We start from the raw sequence: 21,743 nt of genomic DNA, 5'->3' as shown, positions 1-21,743 counted from the left end.
TACTGTAAGTGTGCTCTCTGTACAAACTGCTCCTAAGTACGCATGCTGCATTCTTGTCAAATCTCCTTTTACGAGCAGCAAGTCAATATTGCAGTGCATTAGCCAGATTGGACAGAGGAGCACATGGTCCATAAACATATTTGGCTTTACTTATTTAAATGACTAAAATAAAACATTTTTTCACAATTTAAAACAAGTCACACAATGAATACATAATAAGCCCGCCAATTAAGCTGTAACAGCTGAACAATAAATGAAACATTTTGTGTGTTTTCCTCACAATCAAAAAACGGTTCTAAGTGGTGCGTGCAGCGCCTCCTTGTAGCTCCTCAAGCTAATGATTACATATTAAAGTTTGCCATCCCACAATGAAGATGTAAAACTATAAAGGAGACAAATTGTGCATTTTTCTTTCAATTGCAGAAAGTGTTAAATTGTTTTTCAACTTACTTACTTTTGTCGACTGCTGGCATGGCTGCTTTAGAGCGCCTCGTTGTTGGCCGTGAGTGCACGCACGTCATAGAGAGAAAGTGGGAGTGTGCGATGTATTTTCTTTTCTTTCCAAATGTCCAACCAGACAGTCAATGTGTGGACCGGGCTTTGTGTTGGCGTGGCTGCTTTAGAGTGCCACGTTGCTACATTGTGAAGAAGTCGTGATGTCCTAACTTGTCAAAATGAATATTGCATGTAAATGAAATAATTTTAAATTTCTATACTTAACTCATTCACTGCCATTGACGACTATAGACGTAAAAAATTCATGTGAACTATTTCTATTAGTTCAAATTTTTTTTACATTTCATAATTTTTTTAATGAAAACCTAGACAAATATGTATTGTAGATGTAGAACAGATAAAATTTGTGATTAATCGTGAGTTAACTATTGAAGTCATGCTATTAATTACAATTAAAAATTGTAATCGTCTTTTCAGGGGCGTCAGGCGATTACTTTTTTTAATTGTAACTAATCACATGACTTCACTTAGTTACCTCACGATTAATCCCAAATTTTATATCTTTTCTAAATTCACAATAAAAAAAAGTCTAGGTTTTCATACTCTTGTTAGCAAAAGTGAAAAAAAATGTTAAACTAATAGAAATAGTTCAAATGAATTTTTGACGTCTATAGCCGTCAATGGCAGAGAATGAGTTAATTGCATATTTGACAAGTTGGCATACAATCCAGGGACCCAACTATTTGTTTATAAGCAATTGAAAAAAAAAAGAAAGAAGAAAAGCCACATTCCCCTGCTATATCCCCTTTGAATAGTTGCCACCGTTTTTATTGACAACATTTGGCAGTGGCACATGATGCCCACAGATGAGGCAAATGCAGCAGAAGGAAAGCAAGCTGCAGTGGGAAGAGGGAGGGGCTGCAAAAGGAAGGAAGGAAAGCTGAAGAGGAGGAGGAGCGCACACAGGCAGTCGCGGTCTGTGTCCGACACAGATTTCTCCTCAGACACTCCCGAGTGCTTAAACACTCCCCAGAACCGTCCGAGTGTCTGGATCCAGACATCCAAGGACGTGTCATCCCTGATTCTCTGGACAATCTCTCAGGCTGCCCACAATGCATCAAGCCCAGCCCCCTGCAGCCCCCCAGGACGCGAGGCCTTTAGTGGGGGAGACGCTTTAGGTCGAGCGCATCTGGACGTCTGACTCATCTCCACGGAAATCTGCGCTCTTGGTAAATCAAACTATTCGTTCTCATTCATTAATATATTAATATAGGCTGCTCTTGTATCTACAGTGTATGTATACATTTTCTTGGTGGGAGGGGCTAAGATGATGTCACATATTTATAGTGTCTGGTTCTAATTTCCAGTCTGCAGCAGTGACTTTGGTTAGTATTCCGCGAGCAGGCTCCCTGTTTGCTTATGTGAGGCAAGAGACAAATTATTAATCCTCTTGTTAATGTTTGCCAGTCTTGAGTGATTGTAACATGTTTTTGTTTTTAGCTCGACTGAAATGAGCATCTCACCTTTAACCCTTCTGTTAAATTGGTTTTTAACGGTTCATTTGACCCGAGCATGTTTCATGATGCAAGTGTCAGAAATTACCCCCCAAAATTCTAATATACATAGTTTGCATCTCACTAACACCATTACTATTTCAACATTTTAGTGTAATGTATTACCTTTCAATTGATAACTGATTAATTGTCGTGTTATGTTTGTTTATGGAAAGAACAGCAATAATGCTGCGGGGTCATTCTGATCCAGAGCGTGATCTGAAAGTGAAATCTGGCAAGCATTCCCAATCGCGAATGACCTCTCAATAGGTCACTGATAAAACCATCCTGTTTCCTTTATTTTCTCAAGAACAGCAATAATTTCCCCCGCCACATTGCTTAATGATCCAAATGTGTCAGAAATGACACAAATCTGAAAAAAAAACCTTTATGTGTCATGATGAACTCAATTACAAACCATTTTTTTCAAATGGGCCTTCAGTCAAGGTACTCAAAGCACTTGAACACCGTCTCCTCATTCAGCATCAGCAGTAACTGACAGTTGAGTATCTTGCTCAAGGGCACCTGAGCAATGCTGTTGCAGTTACTTTGGTTGAGATTTGGAGATCAATAATCAACATTCAGGTTCATGTTTGATTGTGGAATGAACCATTTCAATTAAGATTGAGTGCATTAGCTCTTAGCAGCTCATGCTTCAATAACAATTCATTTATCATTTCAAAATGATAATACTCATGAGTTCATGTTAGGACAACATTTGTACATGAACTGATGAATCCAAACATCTTTGAAGACAACCAGAACATTCCAGTTGCCAACCATTTAATACCCTGAGGACTAATGTCGTGTCCCACTCGATGATACATCATCCCTAAAAAAATAGAAGCGATTTGTCCAACTCGCAACCTAACAAGATTACTACTCAAAGTCATAATGTCACCAGAACTGGGGCAGCACGAAGAGCCAACAAGAAACAGAGGACGTTTGTGTTCCTGGCCGAGTAGTTAATTCCCTAATTCCATCTGGCCAGACATCTGGGTGACTTTGCGCGTGTGGTCAGTGAACTTCCCCGAGGGCTTCGGCTTCGCAATGACTCATCTCGCCTCGGAAGAGAGCCGTGATCTAAAACACGCTTCACTCCGACGGGCCTAAAAATAAAATTGCACACTTGTGACCTCATTTAACACTCACAGGAAGCGGCTCGTGACTGCAGGACTGTGAATAAATGAGTTGTGTGAGATGTTCAAATTCAACCGTCCTGTTATGTTGTGGGTCACGTTGACCCGTTAACCCTTTCACACACACGAGTGGTGTTTTGGTATGAAATGCGAAGGGTTTGTGCTATATGAAAGCTAAGCCCTTGCACTTCACATAAAAAAACGGTAATTTCGGTAATTTCAGTCCTCTCACGGCAGCCAGTGAGTCAGTGAGTCACGATCAAAGAGTGCAGAGAGAAACAGCGGGATTGTCAGGCATTTCGACACCAATTTGAACAAAGATAGAACCTACCAAGTCTGCTTTGACTTTGAAGTACAAATACGTAATTGTGGGTGACGTTTTCCTAGAATAGTTACACGTTGCCACGTCGTGTTTGTATCTTATTGTTTTTTTAGAGTGTATGCCTTGTTTGTAGTTTACAGTGCATGTGACTAGCTGAATAATGAATGTTCCACTAAGTTCAGACATTTGAACAAAAAGTGGCACGTCCAAAATTATTCATACTTTTCTCCTGAAAATCAATAGAAAAGCCTTTATTGGCCATTACAGCAAATAAAACGCATCCTATAGTTGCTGATCAGCTTTTTGCTAGACTCGTCTGATATTTTTGCCCATTCATCTTTAGTGATGAGCTCTTTTTGCCATCGCCCTGATCTTTGGTTCCCTCCACAGATTTTCAACTGAGTCTGGACTGTCTAGGCCAGGGGTGGCCAAGTTCGGTCCTCGAGAGCCACTATCCAGCCTGTTTTCCATGTTTCTCTCCAACAACACACCTGATTCATGATCAGGATCGTTATCAGGCTTCTGCAAAGCGTGCTGATGAAGCTGATCATTAGATTCAGCTGCACTGAAGGAGGGAGACATGGAAAACAGGCTGGATAGGGGCTCTCGAGGAGCGAACTTGGCCACCCCTGGTCTAGGCCAATGCAAAACGTTAATATTTTCACCCGGCGAACAATTTCTTAAGCACTTATGCTGTGTGTTTTGGTATTTTGTCATGCTAAAATGTCCACATATTCAAAATTTGCCAGACCCAGCGGTATGAATAATTTCGGGCTTGACTGCTAAGTGCCAGAGCTTGGTCAGGTGTCTCTTTTTTTCCACAAATCCAAGGTGGCAACCCTTCCATTTCCTGCTTGGTCAAACTGACCCATTTCAGATGTAAGTTGTTTCTTATAGTTCGAGACACGTTTGAGTTACAGAAGTTTGTTTTTTTTTTAAACTCATGAAGAACAATTTGTTGGCTGAATGGACATGCCTGGGTCAAACCGACTCAGGGACATTACTGCTGTTCCTGAGGATTAAACTTGAGGTTGTGGGAGCGCTTTTGTGCTTTTGAAAGCAAAGATAAATCTGTGTTGTTTCAGGACACAGTTAAAGAGGATACGATATCTCGGAGGTGCCAACTCAGGATCAGGAGGAAAACATTGTCTTTCCGAAGTGTGTCATCTACATTTAGCAGTGAACAAAAAGGATAGGAGAACAAAACGTAAAAAAAAAATACTTTCAATGGGTCAATCTGACCCACAACATAACAGGTGTTACAAATTATTTGGTAAAATTGACATTTTTTGATTAACGTGTCATGCATACATGCCACGCATGTGCTTCTAAGACACCAAACAATCAAACATTATCAAGTAACCATCCTGTGATGGTCATTTCTTATTAACGGCAATAATGTATCGGGATCAATCTGACCCACTTATCATGACAGCAACTACGTGAACTTAATTGTATTTTCATTGTGTATGTTAATTACACTTCACAAAATTTGGCTTACAACATAACATGAGTGTGTGTATCTAGGCAATTTAAATGTTACAAACAAAAACAAGCTGTATTTGTCATGGTGGGCGTTTGCAACCACAGCAGTTTGTCACTGCATAGCGGGATCGTGTCACTTGATTTGATGACTTACATACAAATTTAAGTCTGTCCGGACTGCAGTGCCAAATGTACCCAATAGGTTGAGGCACGATGACTGAAAAGTTAAAAATACAAATATGGCAGTTGGAATAACAACAACTGCTGGCCACATTTTATTGGTGTGGTTACTTTCCACTGTACCGGTTGTACTCCGAACCAGGCTGGTTCCACCCTGTCTGGTTGCTTTTCCATTACTGTTGATGCTACCCCAATCGCTCCAACTTTTGATTGTTGGCTGTAGTAATGGAAACAGAGTGCAATAGCTTAATATTTTTTAGTAAAAAAATACTGGATGCAAGTGAAATGCTCTTGGTAAGAAGTAATTCTGCCCGACAAAAAAACAAGCATATATTGCCTTGACTTTTAATTCTGGTTACTTTTTGCAATGTGGAAACAGCCTCTGTATTATGATAAAGAAATATTACGATACATATACTGAAAATTCAGTGAATAGCTGCAATTTCTTCAAACAACTGGAATCCATCCACTAACATCTGCTTCATTTTAGCAGCAACTTTCCATTGGCGTGATTGAGGGCTAACAAAATGGAGTCTCAGGGTTCACGTGAGTACATGTGAATGATTTATATGATACATTTTTCCTTGATGATGGAGCAGTTATGATATTGTATGGGCCTTCAGGTCTTCAGGATGACCCTGACGTCAGAGTGATGATGGCAGGGTCCACTTTGAGGAAGGTGAAGTCCCGTACGTGGAAGAAGCAAAGGCATTTCCGACTCCTGGAGGACGGTCTGAGTATCTGGTACAAGTCCAGATGGATGGGAAAAGGCCACTCCATCTGTAAGTTCCCAATGATCCCCGAAGTTCACTCAGTAACATTTTAGTGGTCTTAAGCACCACCCCAAAACTAACTTACCCCACCCAGGCATCAGTTTCACCAATGGAAACAAAATTAGGCGAATGGGCTCGACATAACACCAGCCTAAAACAGGGACAACGAGGCACTCTAAACCAGCCACGCCAGCGCAACGCTCCTGACCACACACTGGCTGTCAGATTGGACAATTTTGATACCGAAAGCTTTTGCCTTTTCTCTGTGACATGGACCCATGGCCAACAACAAAGCACTCTAAAGCCACCACACCAGCTCTAAGCTCCAGTCCACACACTGACTGTCAAAAATGTAATCAATATTAGACCATTTTCCTTATCATCGCTCATCTGCTTTTCTCTGTGTGACTTGCACACACTCACGACAGACAACGAGGCACTCTCAAGGAGCCACGCCTGTAAAATTTCCAAAGTGAAGATTCAATTTTGTCATGTAAGCATAGCTAGCCAGCTGCAAATGCGCCGGAAAATTGCTGATGCAAACAAAGTACAGTAGCTCGAAGGGTGGGAAACTAATGCCAGACCCAAAGTGTGTCCCATGGCGCTGTTTTAGCCATGCCAAAAAATAAATAAATCAGGAAACCCGAAAACAGTTTTCCTCTACTCAGTACCTGCACAGCAGGTTTTCAGAAATAATCGTCAAACATGTATAACGTATATACAGTATTTAAAAAAAAACAACTCAAAATTTACTTTATAGGGTCTTTATGAATATTGCTATCATTTTGGTTCCTGGTAAAAGTTTGAGTTGGTAATGAATCAAACTGATTTCTTTCCAGTCTCAGTGATCGAGGTGGAGGTGGTGCGCGAAGGCCACCAATCGGAGGTCTTGCAGAGCATCACGGACGAATTCTCGGCTGACCTTTGTTTCACCTTGGTGTTTCACGGTCGGCAAGGAAACCTGGACCTCGTGGCTGAGTCCCCAGAGGAAGCTCAGGCCTGGATCCGCGGATTGCGCAAGCTCATTCACAGGGCTCAAAACATGGATGAGAAGCAGAGACTGGATCAGTATCCTTAATATTTTGGCATATACAGTCCAGGTATCCATTTTCTCTAGCGCATGTCCTTTTTAAGTTGCCTGTGAGTTGGAGTCTATCACATGTGACTTTGGGCAAGACATCTACAGGAGTGAATGAGTTAAAATGATAAGACATATATTATCACTAATTACAATATTTTATGGAGCCCCATGTTATGGCTTGTGGCCCCATGGAGGTTCCTGGACTTCAGTTTGTCAATCAGTGTTTCAATAACATGAATCACAACTAGTTTTAATCCCATTCCAAGTTTCCCTGAGCATCCTCTCAGATGGGTCCAAGACTGGTTTCACAAGGCCGACAAAAACAAAGACGGGAAAATGAACTTCAAAGAAGTGCGGAAGTTGTTGAAGATGATGAACGTGGAGATGAATGAGGAACATGCGCTCTATCTCTTCACAGTATGAGTTGGAAAGTGTTTGTTGGTCCTCAAACGCGTTGACAACAAGAGTAAGGCATTTACTGTTTGGTTTGCAGATGGCTGACCGATCACAGAGCGGCTCTCTGGAACTTGAGCAGTTTGTCCTCTTCTACAAGATGCTGACCCAGAGAGATGAAGTGTGGAGAGTGTTCCAGGACTACTCTGGAGACGGGGAGACGTTAATGCTGGAGGAACTGGAGAACTTCCTGAACGTAGAGCAGCAGGAGGGAGAAGGCAGTGCCCAACATGCCAGGGAGCTGATGGAGCGCTATGAACCATCGGGACCAGGTCGGTTAAGAGGCGGACCTATGTATTTACTATTCACTATTCTAACAAGAGGGGCTAAGAGGAATCTAATCTCTTTGTGCAGCCAAGAAGCAAAGCACCATGTCCTTCGATGGCTTCCAGAGGTACCTGTGCTCCCCGGAGGGCTCCATATTCAAACCCGACCATCTGGGTCTCTACCAGGACATGAGCCAGCCGCTCAGCCACTACTTCATCTCGTCCTCGCACAATACCTACCTGATGGAGGACCAGCTGCGAGGCCAGAGCAGCCTGGAGGCCTATATCCAGTAAGACCTGCTGGTCATACCGCACACAAAAAATGTTTTATCCCCATGGCATGCAGTAGTGCCTTGACATACGAGTTTAATTTGTTCCGTAACCATGCTTGTAATGGTTAACACTCAAATGATCTTTCGCCATTGAAAAATTTCGCAATTTAGCGTGATCTACGGTATCTGTCTAGGATACCTACGTCAGATTGGGGCTCAGTTGAGCAATTTCCCTAAAAGGATTTTGTGAAAGTACAAGCCCTGGAATTCCCCAAAATGGTTGCACTCATACTTACACCATAACGGCTGGCTTCCTCTTGAAGTTTGAGCTTGGGTCCGTGAAACGTTCATTATGTTTTGGCAGACGTCCACCAAATTTTGTGCCATTGATTGAAACTTGAGCATCACTGAGGAACTCATCGTCATGCACCGCAAATGGCCGTTTCAAACCAAAATGGTAGACTTCCTGTTCAATTCCAGGCATTAATCTTTGACACTTTTTGGCGCATCCTAATTTGATAGGCGTCTGACACCAAATTCAAATTTCATATCGATCGGTACAACCATGGCTGTTTTTTTTTGTATCACTTCCCAATGTCAATTCTAGTCCTACCTTCTACTTATTTTTTTTAAATGTAGAAATGAAGACTTATTTCAAAAGTGTGTGCAACGCAGGGCCCTTAAGAGAGGCTGTCGCTGCGTGGAGGTGGACTGCTGGGATGGCAGCGATGGGGAGCCAGTGGTGTATCACGGCCACACTCTCACCTCCAAGATCTTCTTCAAGGACATCATTGCAACGCTGAAAGAATACGCCTTCACGGTGGGTAGCATGTACAACACATAACCCCCCCAAAAATATACGACGGAATATGATGTGCAATTCTGATTTTTCTTGATAGACATCCGATTTCCCGGTAATCTTGTCTCTTGAGAATCACTGCAGTGTGGAGCAGCAGACGGTCATGGCCCATCACCTTAGCAAGATCTTGGGTGACACGTTGCTAAGGAACGTTTTAGACGGACACGCCACCCCTCAATGTCTTCCCTCACCACAGGTCAGTCCAACCTCAGTTATTGTAATTGTCGGTCAGTAGCACCTAACACCAGCTTCACCCATAGCCATAAGCATAAAATTAGGTGGACATGTGAATCATAACAAGACTCACAAAAAAGTCTCAAGGACCCATGCCTGAGATTGAACAGGAAGTCTGCTAGTTTGCTTTGATGCAGCCATTTTTCTTCTTCTAATTTGTTTCTTTTTAGAGCCACTAGCGAAGCATGGTATCAAAGTTTGATCATTTTGAAGCTTCGGCATGAAATACTGCATGCAAGGACAAGTAATTGCTGATCTTAACTTGAATTCTCATTTAAATTTTTACCATCCATTACATTTATACCTGAATATATTTGTGGACTAATTGATTCCATGTTAAAAAACTGCCTCTTTCAGAAAAGTGTATCTTTAAGCAAATCCCAAGATTTGTGAATAGCCAGTAAAATTTGACATTTTTATTCTGAGTGGAATAAGTTCTCGCAATCCTGTTTGTAGATGACTTTCCATTAGCACTTAGCAGATCAATGTTAAAGTAAGAGCACGGCAATGCAGGAGACAGTAAAGTGCAAGATGATGTGTCCTCAAGAGAGTACGTACTCAAATGTACTCACATTTCACAGCCCTGCACTAATGCTACCGTCTTGTCCACACATGAAGGAGCTGAAAGGAAAGGTTTTGCTTAAAGCCAAGAAAATTGGTGGTTCGGAAGGATCCCTGGATGGAACCCTCACAGATGACATTAGCGACGAGGAGGAGGTGGCCAACGGTGAAGTTGTAGAAGAGCTACATGCGGAGAGTTTGAACCAACACGAGAAGGTAGAAGTGTGTTGCTAACACTCATAGATTAATTGGCACGGTATGAAGACAATGCAATGGTCATACCTGAGGTCAATGGTACCTTGAAAAAAAGTTTACTTTGTTCCTTGACCACACTTGTAACTCAAAACATCAAATCATCTTTCCATTTCGAAATGAATGGAAATCCCATTAATCTTTTCCAGCTCCAAACAAAACCCCAAAATTAACAAATTAACTAAAACTTGCAGCTTTCCTCTCCTTAGTGTTGATAATTGCTCGATCGGTTCGATGTGTATTATTTCCCCCCAATTACATTTGGCAGATTAGATGATTGTCAAGACAAGGTTTGTTGCCTAACTAACTTTACTAATTGTACATGTTTTCTTGCTAGGCTCAGAAACCCAAGTCCAAACTTTCGCGCGAGCTATCCGATTTGGTGGTTTACTGCAAGAGCATCCACTTCCGTGGTTTTAAAGGCACCCCTTTGCACACTAAATGCAACGAGATGTCCTCATTTTCCGAGTCCAAGGCCAAGAGGCTCGCTAAGGAAGCAGGTAATAGGAGACATGAATTTGAAGTGGATGTGCGTAGATACACTACATTTGTCATACGTTTCTACAGGAGCAGACTTTGTGCGACATAATGTAAAACAGCTAAGCAGGATTTACCCGAGTGGCCTCAGGACCGATTCCTCAAACTATAACCCTCAGGAATTGTGGAATGTGGGATGCCAGATAGGTGGGGAGAGAAGTTTTGGTAACTTCCAATTGTGTTCATGCAATCCAGATGACGAACTCTTGAATGACGTCATGTTTCACTCTTTCCCCAAAGTGGCTCTGAACTTCCAGACGGCGGGTTTGGAGATGGACCTAAACGACGGATTGTTCGGACAGAACGGTCACTGCGGTTATGTGCTCAAACCAAGCTTCTTGAGGGACAAACACACAACGTTCAACCCAGAGAAACCCCAAGAGCAGCCGGCCTACAAACCGATGCGCTTATCCATCCAGGTGAACACGCCTTCTCAAACAACCAATAAAAGAAGCATCCAGACCACCGGCTCTCGAAATACAAGAGGTTCTCCGTTTGGGATATAATTCTGTTCCTATAATAGCGTAACCGATATGTATGTCAGACTAAGCTACGCGAGCTAGCGCATAATTACAGTAAATATGAATTTACACTATTCCATTACAGGGGATTACAGCACTGTAGTTAATCACCAATACTCAATGATGTGAATTTTTAATGACTTTGCGTCATCATTCAGGTGATAAGTGGGCAGCAGCTACCAAAGGTGAACCAGAAAGAGGGCTCCATTGTCGATCCCTTGGTCAGGGTGGAGGTCTACGGAGTACCGCAGGACCAGGCTAGGGAGGAGACCAGTTACATCAACAACAACGGTACGAGAAGGTTGTGTGAAGTGATGGTTTAGATTTGTATCAGGCCCTAAAAGAAAGTAAAACGATCACTCTTCCTGCAGGATTTAACCCCGTGTGGAATCAAACTTTGAATTTTGTCATCCACACTCCCGATCTGGCCTTGATTCGCTTTGAAGTGGAAGATTATGACAAGACATCCAAAAACGACTTCATCGGACAGTACACGCTGCCGTTCACGTGCATCCAACCAGGTAAGCAGCGAGTGATAGTCGTTTTAAAAATAAATCTCCAGCGGGACGTTTAACTCAAAGCTTGATTTCTGTTGCAGGATATCGGCACATTCATCTCCTTTCAAAAGACGGGACGGTCATCCCACCTGCATCACTGTTTGTTAATATCAGTATCTCCAAACTCACATGAACAGCTTAACCGTCCTGTTTACGTTCAGTTCCCAAGAACAGCGATATTGTTCCTGGGTCAATTAGATCCAAAGGCTTGTTTAATTATCGGAACTAAAAAATCCCAAAAAACATTGTTCATATTTCAAGATTAACTCTAATACTAAACATTCCATCGTGTCTTACGTAATAGTGAATTTTAAGTTGGTCAGCTGTAAGCTTTTATAATCAAGTATTTTAGTATCTAGTTTCACTTTTTAAATTGAACTACTGAAATAAGTTAAGTTTTCCATCATAGCTTGAGTTACTGTTAGTGTAACAGGAGTATGTGTGTTTCAACATCACAATTCCAACGTGTCCATGTATTAAGACATCATAATAGGCCTTTTCCACAAAGATCGGCCAAGGGTTTTGATATTTGATACAAACGAAGACCATATCTGGAACTGGGTTTTGGTTCTATCATAGGAAAATATACGAGTACAATCTGTGCAATATAAATACACATATAATTTAATCTGTGTATTATCAATACACTCAGTACTGACCTTGCTTGAGTATGTAAAAAGGTAACAAAAAGAGTGACAAGCATCCTTATTATCCAGCCTTGTTATTCATGCTGATCTCTTCCCTTCCTAAGCTACAATATGCAAGTTTGCATGAGTTGGTTTTATTTACTTACTCCATGCACACACAGCTTGATGTGTACAATTTTGGTATATGCTAATGTTATTCTATGCATCAAAAATAAATGTCAGTGCGGTTTTATGACGACGTACTGCTCATTTAGTCACTGTAAAAAATATATGCAAAATTTTCAATAACTGATTGACTTTTTTTTTGTACATACTCACATTCAACCCTTGTTTTGTTACAGGTCAAAATGGTCTGTTACACTATTGGAAAAATTAAACAAACAAAAAAGATGGTCTAGTTCTTTTCTGCTTTTTATTTGATATTTAAAAACAAAACATGGTGTACTTGACCTATGGGATGTCGAAAAGGGCAGGAATGCAGCGGGTCACATAGACCGATGACTATTTTTGGTATACCCCACCAAGAAAAAAAAACATATTTAGGTTAATCCAATTATATCATCCTTACATACTAAACAACTCGATTCAGTATGAAGCTGTTGCTTAATCCTCCCAAAAAATGTTCATGGGTCACTGGGGCTCATGTGATTATATTCAATACAGTATAGCATTTAAACTCAAAAATGCAACAAATAAATAAAATGGTAAATCCCTGCATATTCATGGCTCACAATTCACATATTCGCCATCTTTATTCTGTGGAACCTGTTCCTAGTCATTTACGACACCTATTTAAGTTTTGCAGTGCTCTTTCTGAAATGCTGAAAGATAACACAAGATGGCGCCAAAGCCTAGTCTAAATTGTAGTTTAGTATTACTGTATAATACTAATCTAAATAATGTCTGCCCAACACTAAATAGGTACGAGGAAGTTAAACTTATACATCTCGACTGAAATTATATTAAATTGTTTTGGGATGATAATTAGATTTTAAAATAGAACTATGATTTAGATTGTTGTATAAAGTTTAAACTATTAGTATAGGCAATTACAAAATAAATTAGGGGTAGCATCAATTGTTTTTTTTTCACGGTAGGGCTTGGTCCCGAAATCACACAAAAAGCTTGATTACCTTCCATTAAAGAGAAAAGAACAAGACCAGCAGAATATTTGTTTTGGCATTTTAAAAATATTAACATGCATCAAATCAATCTGTGACATGAAAGGAGGGTTATAGTGACTTGGGAGACACAACGTGGCTCATTTCTGACAGCAATACTATGAAGTGATCAATTATTAACATTGTAACATTTGATGGCCTTCAACTCACAGTTTGTCTGCTCCTCAATGTTTCTTGATCTTGCTCCTCTTCTGTTCCTCTATTGTTGAGCGTTCCTTGCATAGCCTCTTTCAGGGTGAGGCCACCGGAGTCCAAGTCCCTTACCACCCCCTGCTCTACCGGCATCCCCGGGTGGTGCCTCCGCAGATGTTTGACCACCTGAAACTTCTGCTTGGCCCTATATGAACAGTGACAACAGCGAAACGGCAGCTGATCGGTGTGCGTCAGGAAGTGATGCCTGAGGCCGGCTGGCCAGCGGAAGGCCTTATGGCACACGCCACAAGTGTATGGCCGCTGGTCGCCATGCTGCCGTTGGTGGGTCTTCAGGATGAAACTGGTCTTGAAGGCTTTCCCGCATTTCTCGCAGACGTAGGACCGCATGTCGCAGTGCCGCGTGGCCCGGTGGGCACGGAGGGCGTCTGCTCGGTTGGTGCGGTAGTCGCACTGGTCGCAGGCATATCGCTTCTCACCTATATCCAAATGATAAACTTTTATTCTTATTTATGTAACCTTTGTTTATCCAGGTGAGACAATTGAGAACAATTTATCATTTGCAATGCCACCTACAAGCAGACAGTAGAGGCAAATAAAGCAAAAAAACTAAACAAAAACATTGTCAGGGCATTGAATCGATTGCAAATGGACTGTTCTGGTCATCTTGGAAGACATTTCTCCTCTCGTCCGAACAGGCGTCATTAGTTGACCCAACTAGGCTTCGTTTGATGCAAACTCACGTATTACCATTCCATTCAAAAAGGGAATGGAGCTTACTGAACAATTGTGTTTTTGTTAATTGTTGGCGGCAAAATCATTGACTCTTCATAAGCCACCTCATGTGTTTGGAGATGTACTAGGCTTCTCCCACTCCGTTTTCAAACCATCAATCTTCTTTGTCGAGAATATGTACAGTACATTTGTGTCCTCAAAAGAGTTATGCTTCTCTTTGGGGTGCATTAGAAAGCTCTGAGTCTTGACCAGAGGAGACAGGCCGGACCTCAGCAAACACCCAACATCCAAAAGAGTCCAATTGCCCCGATTAAACCTTTGTGAATTCCCAAGACCTGGATGACTAAGAATCTACACAAACATTTTCACTTTTTACTTAAATACATTTCAGACAGTTTTACTTTAGTACACTGAATCCATACTTTTTGGTTTTACCATACTCTAGTAATTTTAGTAGCTGTACTTCTACTTAAGCTCAGTGTGAGTACTTTTGCCGCCTCTGGGTCTCACCTGTATGCTTGGTCATGTGGTACTTCAACTGAGTGGCCCACTTGCATTTGTAGCCGCACTCAGGACAAAGGTACTTCTTCTCTTCTCGGTGAACCCTCATATGAAGCTTGAAGAACAACAACGTGGAGAGAAATAGCTGAGAACATGCATAGTGATTCTAAACAAGTTTTACATTCAATCTTACTTTAATTCTACATTTTACATGACAGGAGTGTTTTAATTTTTTTCTTTTAATGAACTTTCATTTGAGCCACTTTGAGCTTACCTTCAGTCTCGAAGGATCAACGCAAGCATAGCTACAATGCTCACACCTGTACGGCTTCTCCCCCGTATGAATGCGAACGTGCCAAGTGATCTTCTGCTTGTTGCCTGTCGAGTACTTGCAATCCATGCACTTGTACAAGCGCTTGCCTCCGTGTGAGCGCAAGTGCTGTTCCAACACCAGTGGGTGCCGACAAGCAAATGCACAGCTTCCGCACCGGAGTGGTTTGTCTGAGGGGGAGCCTTCCTCATGCTCATCCAAAAGGTGCTGTGCGAGGAGCTGCTTGGTTTTGCCAGCAAAGGAGCAGAGCTGGCAATGGTGGGCGAAGTGGATCCTAAGAGGAGCCTCAAAGTTTCCTTTGCTCTCAAAAGACTCTGAGTGCTCGCTGCGTTGATGGTTCGTCAGCGTGGTGCCGCTGCTGCAAGTGTAGTCGCACCGTTCGCAGGCGAAACGCGCCGGTTGCCGGTGCGCTCGCATGCGGTGGTTTCTCAGAGCAGCTTCTGAACTGAAGCGAGCCTCGCAATCGGTGCAGTCATGATGAGAGTCCCCCGTGTGGCACCTGCGAGTATGTCGCCTGACGTCGTCCGCTGTGTAGCCACTGTACTCACAAAATGAGCAAGGCAGAGTGGGTCGCCCGTCGTGGACGCGGACTTTGTGCTGGCGCAGCTTGGTCGCCGCTCCGAAGGTTTTGTCACAGACATCGCAGACGTGGCGTCCAGTTCCCGTGTGAAGGGACTGGTGCTCTTCTAAACGGTAGCGCCTGGTGGTGGTGAAAGGACAGTAGCGGCAAGTGTGAGGGGATGAAACACCTGTTTTCTTTCGTGCCTTGTGTCCTTTTTGCTTGACGGTAGAGTTTTGGTGTAAATGCTTTGGCTTACCAGCACACATGGAACTCTGGACCACATTGGCCTCTTCCTGGTGGGCAAAAGCATTTCCCACACTGCCTTCAGGCACATTAGAAGAAACATCTCCAGCTTGACTTGGATTACTTTCTGAGTCACTGGATGTCAAGGCAATATGAACAGACCCGTCATGATCAACTCCTTCTGCTGAAATGCACTTTTGTTGGGAGATAAGTTTTGTTCCTCTGAGTTTTTTAAAAGTGTCCTGACTCGCAGTACAGATGTCCTCTTTTTGAGCGGCCGGTTTGCCAACAAAAGTTTGTGGGCACTTCTTGGCAAGGTGGCCATCAAGGCCCCGTCTCTGTTTGAACCGGGCACCACAGGCCGGGCACTTGTGGTATTGCGGTCTACCACGGCACAAAGACAGACGGTGCCGTTGAAGAGTCTTCTCCTTCTTGGTGACATAAGAGCACTGGTCACAGCGATAAACGTCTTGAGTTGGCACTGCAAGCATCCGGACTCTGCCGTCCAAAACCAGGGCTTCAGCTTGTGTTCTCAAAGGATTTAATTGGCTATCGACTTGATTTTTCTCAGGTGGAGATTCTAGAGTTTCATTCTCAGACTCATAGCAGCTTTTTTCACCCTCATAATGAACAGTTATCTCATCTTCTGCCGAGTTGGTTGATAAAAAGACAACTTCTCTTTCTTTAGCTAAATCTGTGTTAGTGGACGTACTGTGACAAGCTGCGACCTCATTTGGCAGAAAAAGTGTTTCAGATTCTGGGTTCAATGTTGTTAAAACAAGAGTGCAGTATTCTGGACTGGCACTAGATGGAGGACTATGCAATATTGCTTTACTGGTCCCCTCCTTGCTCACGACGTCATCAGCATCCAGTAGGGGAACATCTTCTGAACAAACTTCAGTAGCTTCACTGGGAAACTGATCTAGTGGAGCCCTGGGGTCAGACTGCTTTGCTGGAATGGGTTCTTCATTGGACACCGCAGATCTTCCTTTGCCAATTAGTGAGTTCTCTAGCATGCTATTCGAGTACCTCTCCCTCTCATTTGCTGCATAATTCTCCAACCAGGCTTTGTCACCAGGCACGTAACCATGGGATTTTCTCTTGTGCAGGAAGAGGCTGATGCTACTGAACGAGGAATAGGGACAAAGAGCGCAACGGTATTGTTTCAGTCTGGTGTGTTTACAGTTCTCGTGGTTTTGAAGGGCTTGTCTGAAACATGTTGTGTATGTGCAGTATTTGCACTTATGCACAGATGCTTGCTTTCCCTCTACCGAATGTTTGACTAACATGTGATTGCGAAGCTCACATTTCCGTTTGCAGGCGTAGGCACAGATTTCGCACATAAGCGATTTGGCCTGATGTCGTAGTTTGTGGCTGTTGAGCTGGTCTATACGGTGACAACGGTATAGACACTGATCACACTCATACCTAGAAAAAGAAGAAGGTAAGTTAGGCTGTGCACATTTTTTGTGAACACTGAAATTCTGATTGTCGTTCATTAAGTGATCAGGAGAGCAAATGGTCTTGATTACCTCCACGGAATGAGGTTAGGGCCGTGAGTTTGTGGTTTGTTCATTTTTGTGCAATTTCCCGCCTTCTTCATTTTTGGTATGTCAACTTTATAAAGCACAGTATATACTCCCCTCCAAAAGTATTGGAAGAGTGAGGCAAATTTCTTTATTTTTGCTGTAAACTGAAAACAAACAAGATGAATATGAGACAAGGCTCAACAGTTCAACTTTTATTTCCAGGTATTTACATCTGGATTTGTTACACAACTTAAAAGACACTAATCCATGGAAATAAACACATTACAGTGGAAACTACTAAATGTTTAGCTGTAAATCTTTCACTTGGAATAACTGTCTCAAGCCTGTGTTCTTTTATGACAAATTCCCAGACTATCAGCACAGGGCGGTTACTCCTTTCAATCTCCTCTTGAGCAGGTAAAATGCATCCTCTATAAGATTTAACTCTAAATATTGACGTGACTACTTTTTTATTTTAACAGGGAGTTTCTGGTTATTATTTTTCTGCATGATGAAGGATCTTGCAAATACCGGTAGTGTGGTTGCATACTTACTGTAAATTGTCAGACAAAATATTTGCATAGTGTTCTGGTTTCATTTGGATGGGTTTAAATATGCTTCTAACTTGTATCCAATCCAGATGTAAATACAACGAGCCTGCGAACAATGGACGCCCAACCCTAAAAAAAATATCCCCCCCCCCTTACAATTTAACCTAGAAATTACCCTTCCACACAAAAAGCTTAACAATATATTTGAAGTGAACTTTGTGTAAAAATCATGATATCGCAGCGAGTACAAAGTGCAACCTATTTAGTATCGAACTGAATCCGTAAAAATAAAGCCTAGATATCATATGCTAGTTATGTGTTGAAAATATATTGTAAATACATATGTGAATGGTACAATATATACATACATACGATTACTAATTTTAAAGTCAGTGTACTTACCAGTAAATAAATTAAACTTGAGTGAAGAGGATAATGTTGAAGAATCAGCTGTGCAGTACGATGAAGATGACGACGACTATTTGTAGTGTACTGCACAGTAAAGCACAGCATTCACGGCTCTTCACAAGACGCCTCATCATCAGGTGCTTCAGGGGGGAGTAATGCAAGGAGTTCTTTATATTCAGGCGCTTCCTCTGAAGACGCTGACGGTGGCTCGACTTGAGTGACAGTCACTTTATGGCGCTCTTTCTTCATGGTGGTAAGCAGGGTCTTATACGTTTGCATTGCACCATCCATAGCATTCTTGAATTGCATTGCCCGAACCATATAAGGATCCCATGCATCCGCCATGCCCTGGAGGCCCTTTGCCGTTTTTACCATCACTGACAGCCTTTCTAGTGTCAAGCCTTCATCTTCGTCGTCCTCCTGCGATGGATCAGCTTCTTGTTCTGCCTCCTCAAAATCTGGTTTTGTGAGATCTGCCAAACCATCATCAGCCATTTGATCAGAGTTGGTCTCCAGGAGGTCATTCAAGTCGTCAGGCATCATGTTGTGGAAACCTTCCCCACCTAAGCTCTGTGCCAGCTTGACTGCTTTATCCACCGTCAAACGTTGAATTTCTTCAGGAGAGAATTCCTCGCCCTCATGGACGCATTCCGGCCATAGCTTCTTCCAACATGCATTCGCGGTTTCTGGTTTTAACTCCTGTAGACAGATTTGAATGACCTGGAGAGCCGTCGCAATGTTGAACTTCTTCCACAGCTCTCCGACAGAAATATTCTCGTCAATACTCCTGGCGTTGACGATGTGCTGCATGACGTTCTGAGTGTAAAGACCCTTGAATGTCCGAATCAGGCCTTGATCCAAAGGCTGAATATTATCTGGTACGATCTCAATATGCACTCCCTCGTAGGACAAATCCAGTGGGTGGCTGCTAACGTTATCCATCATCAAGCAAATATTAAAGTTTAATCCTTTTTCCGATAGGTACAACGTAGCCTGAGGGACGAAACTTTCGTAGAACCACTCGGCCACAAGAGGTTTCGATACAGTCACCTTTGGATTATGCATCCAGAAGACAGGCAGCAGGTCTTTATTCTTGCTCTTCAGGGACCTAGGGTTTGCAGATTTGTAGATTAGTGCTGGTTTCATCAGGAAGCCAGCTGCATTGCCACACATGATCAGCACCACACGATCATTCTGCCCTTTAAATCCAGGGGCTTTGGCTTCTTCCTTCAGAAACATCCTTGTTGGCATCTTCTTCCAGAACAAGCCAGTCTCATCCATATTGAAGACTTGCTCTGGTTTGTATCCTTTCTCTTCGATGAGTGCCTTGAAAGTGTTTGGGTACTTCTTGGCTGCTGCCATGTCTGCCGATGCAGATTCCCAATGTGGTGACACACTCTTCAGCTGGTACCTCTTCCGGAAGCGATCAAACCAGCCTTTGCTAGCAAGAAATTCGACAGGTTCCTCCGATGATGTTGTTGGTCCTGGTTGGGGGTTGTTGTTGGTGTCTTCTTTGTCACGTTGGACACTTCCATCGGAAAATTCCTGGTAAAGTTGTCTGGCCTTCTCCATCATGGCGTTGGTATTCAAAGGAATGTTCTTCCTCCTGCATTCGGTTATCCACAGAACCAATGCAGACTCCATCCGTACTATGTACTTATTACGTGTATTTACCACCCTCTTCAAGGTTTGCGAGCCATTAATGGCTACCGTGCTTCGAATGTTGGCTTCCTCCTTCTTGATGGAGCGGATCGTCGACTCGTTCAATCCATAACAGCGCGCTACAGCGGAAAATGTCTTCCCGTCACGGAGCATATTGAGGATCTTGACTTTCTCGTATAAGGGCATGACCTTCCTCTTGCGCTTAAGCTTCGGGCCAAAAAACACCAAAGGTCCAGAACGTTTGGGCGACATCTTAGGGCTTGAAAATAAAGTGTAAAAAAGCAAAACAAAACAAAAACACTTCACTAAAGCAACCATGACAAATAATGATGCAAAACTAAAGGAATTGACTTCACTGTTGTAATACTTTTGGGAGGGAGTATGTTTCATATGTATACAGGTGGTCCTCAGTTTAGAGCGGCAAGCAATGAATGAGTTTGCGCAGCGGCGTAGGAGTACATCATCATGCGTCACAAGTGGCACACTCGGTTAGCGCAGTACTTTTTTCTGTTTGTTTGTTTTATTTGATTTTTTTCATAATTACGGCTTCAAAGTGTTAGACTAGTACTAATTTAGTGTAGTTTATTGATAGACTTGCATACAAATTCAGTCAGTCTGCCCCTGGGCAGCTGTGGCTACATAATGTGTAGTTTACTACCACCACCAGAGCGTGAATGTGTGAGTGCATGAATAATGTTTCCATTGTGAAGCGTCTTTGAGTGTCCCAAAAAGCACTATATACGATCTTGGTCTCTCAGTCTAGATTAATCATTTCAACAACGCAGGAATAGGAGTCAGTCTGCATGTGAGTATAGTGGACCTGTGTAGGTGGCCTATAGCAACGCCTTATGAGTGTTTTGTATTTGTATGCTAACCACTTCGTCCCATTCAATAAACGGCTGAAAGCATATTGGCGTCTGTGGATCTCCTTGCCAACATGCAAGGGCATTATTATCGTAGCCTGATTGCTAAATTTTTCATTTTTACTTCACTCAAGCGGTGGCTTATCTGAAGGTTGCTCGTACCTCAAATTTTGACCCGCAGAAAACTAAGGCACCACTGTGATATGTTGGGTACACGAGATTAGTTAGCAGCAAACGGACACAACAACAGCGTCAAGCTACCTGAGGTCTCCTGTGTGTTTCCTCATGTGGATGTTCAGGTAGTGCTTCCACTTGGTGATGTATCCACACTCCTCACACATGAAGTTTCTGTCGCCTGAGTGTGTGATCATATGCTTGGAGAGGTACGACTCGTCTCGGCACCGGAAGTCACACAACTGACACTTGTGGGGCTTCTCACCTTGAAAGACAAAGAAAATGTGGACAATGTGTGTTAAAAATGTACACTTGTAAACACTGAGTAGTGTTGAAAGTACTCTACACTAGTGTCAGTGTTCAAAATTTAATTCTGCCAAACTACACATAACACTTTACCACTCTACCACTGATCCACGCCACCCTGACAACAACAACTGGATGTATCTCTAGTGAAATGTCAACAGCGCGCTGGAAAATTGGAAAGTTTCTCCTTCACTGGAAATGAGGGTGTGTTCAATTTAACACTCAAGGTAGTACTATTCAGGTTACTCCAAACAGCCACCCCAACAGTGTAACTTTTTATCCTAACAGTGTTAAGATAACATTGCTTACTGCATATTTGATCGAACACTGGAAATTTAACACTGACCGATTTGCTGTGTGCACCCTCGACTGGTCTTCAGCCAATCGCAGGGCACTTTT

At 42.5% G+C, this 21,743-nt stretch overlaps 2 protein-coding genes across 4 annotated transcripts in view; one reads left to right on the top strand and one right to left on the bottom strand.

Moving 5' to 3' along the window:
• znf142 (zinc finger protein 142) overlaps window positions 1-21,743 on the bottom strand; it is a 28,296-nt gene that overhangs the window by 3,140 nt on the left and 3,413 nt on the right. For both annotated transcript variants that reach the window (XR_013295933.1, XM_077580105.1), the window contains exons 6-9: window positions 21,126-21,303; window positions 14,990-17,279; window positions 14,725-14,830; window positions 13,480-13,958 (exon numbers count right to left, since the gene is read on the bottom strand). Coding sequence is in view for 1 of the 2 variants with exons in the window: in XM_077580105.1 (XP_077436231.1) it covers window positions 13,480-13,958; window positions 14,725-14,830; window positions 14,990-17,279; window positions 21,126-21,303 (3,053 nt within the window). In the remaining variant the exon portion in view is untranslated. The remainder of the gene's footprint in view (window positions 1-13,479; window positions 13,959-14,724; window positions 14,831-14,989; window positions 17,280-21,125; window positions 21,304-21,743) is intronic.
• Window positions 1,357-12,436, top strand: plcd4b (phospholipase C, delta 4b). Of its 2 annotated transcripts, none has more exons than XM_077580110.1 (16): window positions 1,357-1,685; window positions 5,629-5,681; window positions 5,759-5,917; window positions 6,748-6,976; window positions 7,277-7,406; window positions 7,483-7,714; window positions 7,797-7,998; window positions 8,656-8,800; window positions 8,880-9,035; window positions 9,692-9,850; window positions 10,224-10,386; window positions 10,454-10,570; window positions 10,664-10,842; window positions 11,103-11,235; window positions 11,316-11,465; window positions 11,543-12,436. In XM_077580110.1, exons 2-16 carry the CDS (start codon window positions 5,663-5,665, stop codon window positions 11,632-11,634), a joined length of 2,265 nt encoding a protein of 754 aa, XP_077436236.1. In that variant the 5' UTR covers window positions 1,357-1,685; window positions 5,629-5,662; the 3' UTR covers window positions 11,635-12,436. The 2 variants fall into 2 exon arrangements, with proteins under 2 accessions (XP_077436236.1, XP_077436235.1); XM_077580109.1 differs by having other exon boundaries at window positions 5,626-5,681.

Source organism: Vanacampus margaritifer, chromosome 11 (assembly GCF_051991255.1).
Source record: "Vanacampus margaritifer isolate UIUO_Vmar chromosome 11, RoL_Vmar_1.0, whole genome shotgun sequence".
Taxonomy (NCBI): Eukaryota; Metazoa; Chordata; class Actinopteri; order Syngnathiformes; family Syngnathidae; genus Vanacampus; species Vanacampus margaritifer.
The sequence above is the reverse complement of the archived record's forward strand: the minus strand, read 5'-3'. Positions and strand labels throughout refer to the sequence as shown.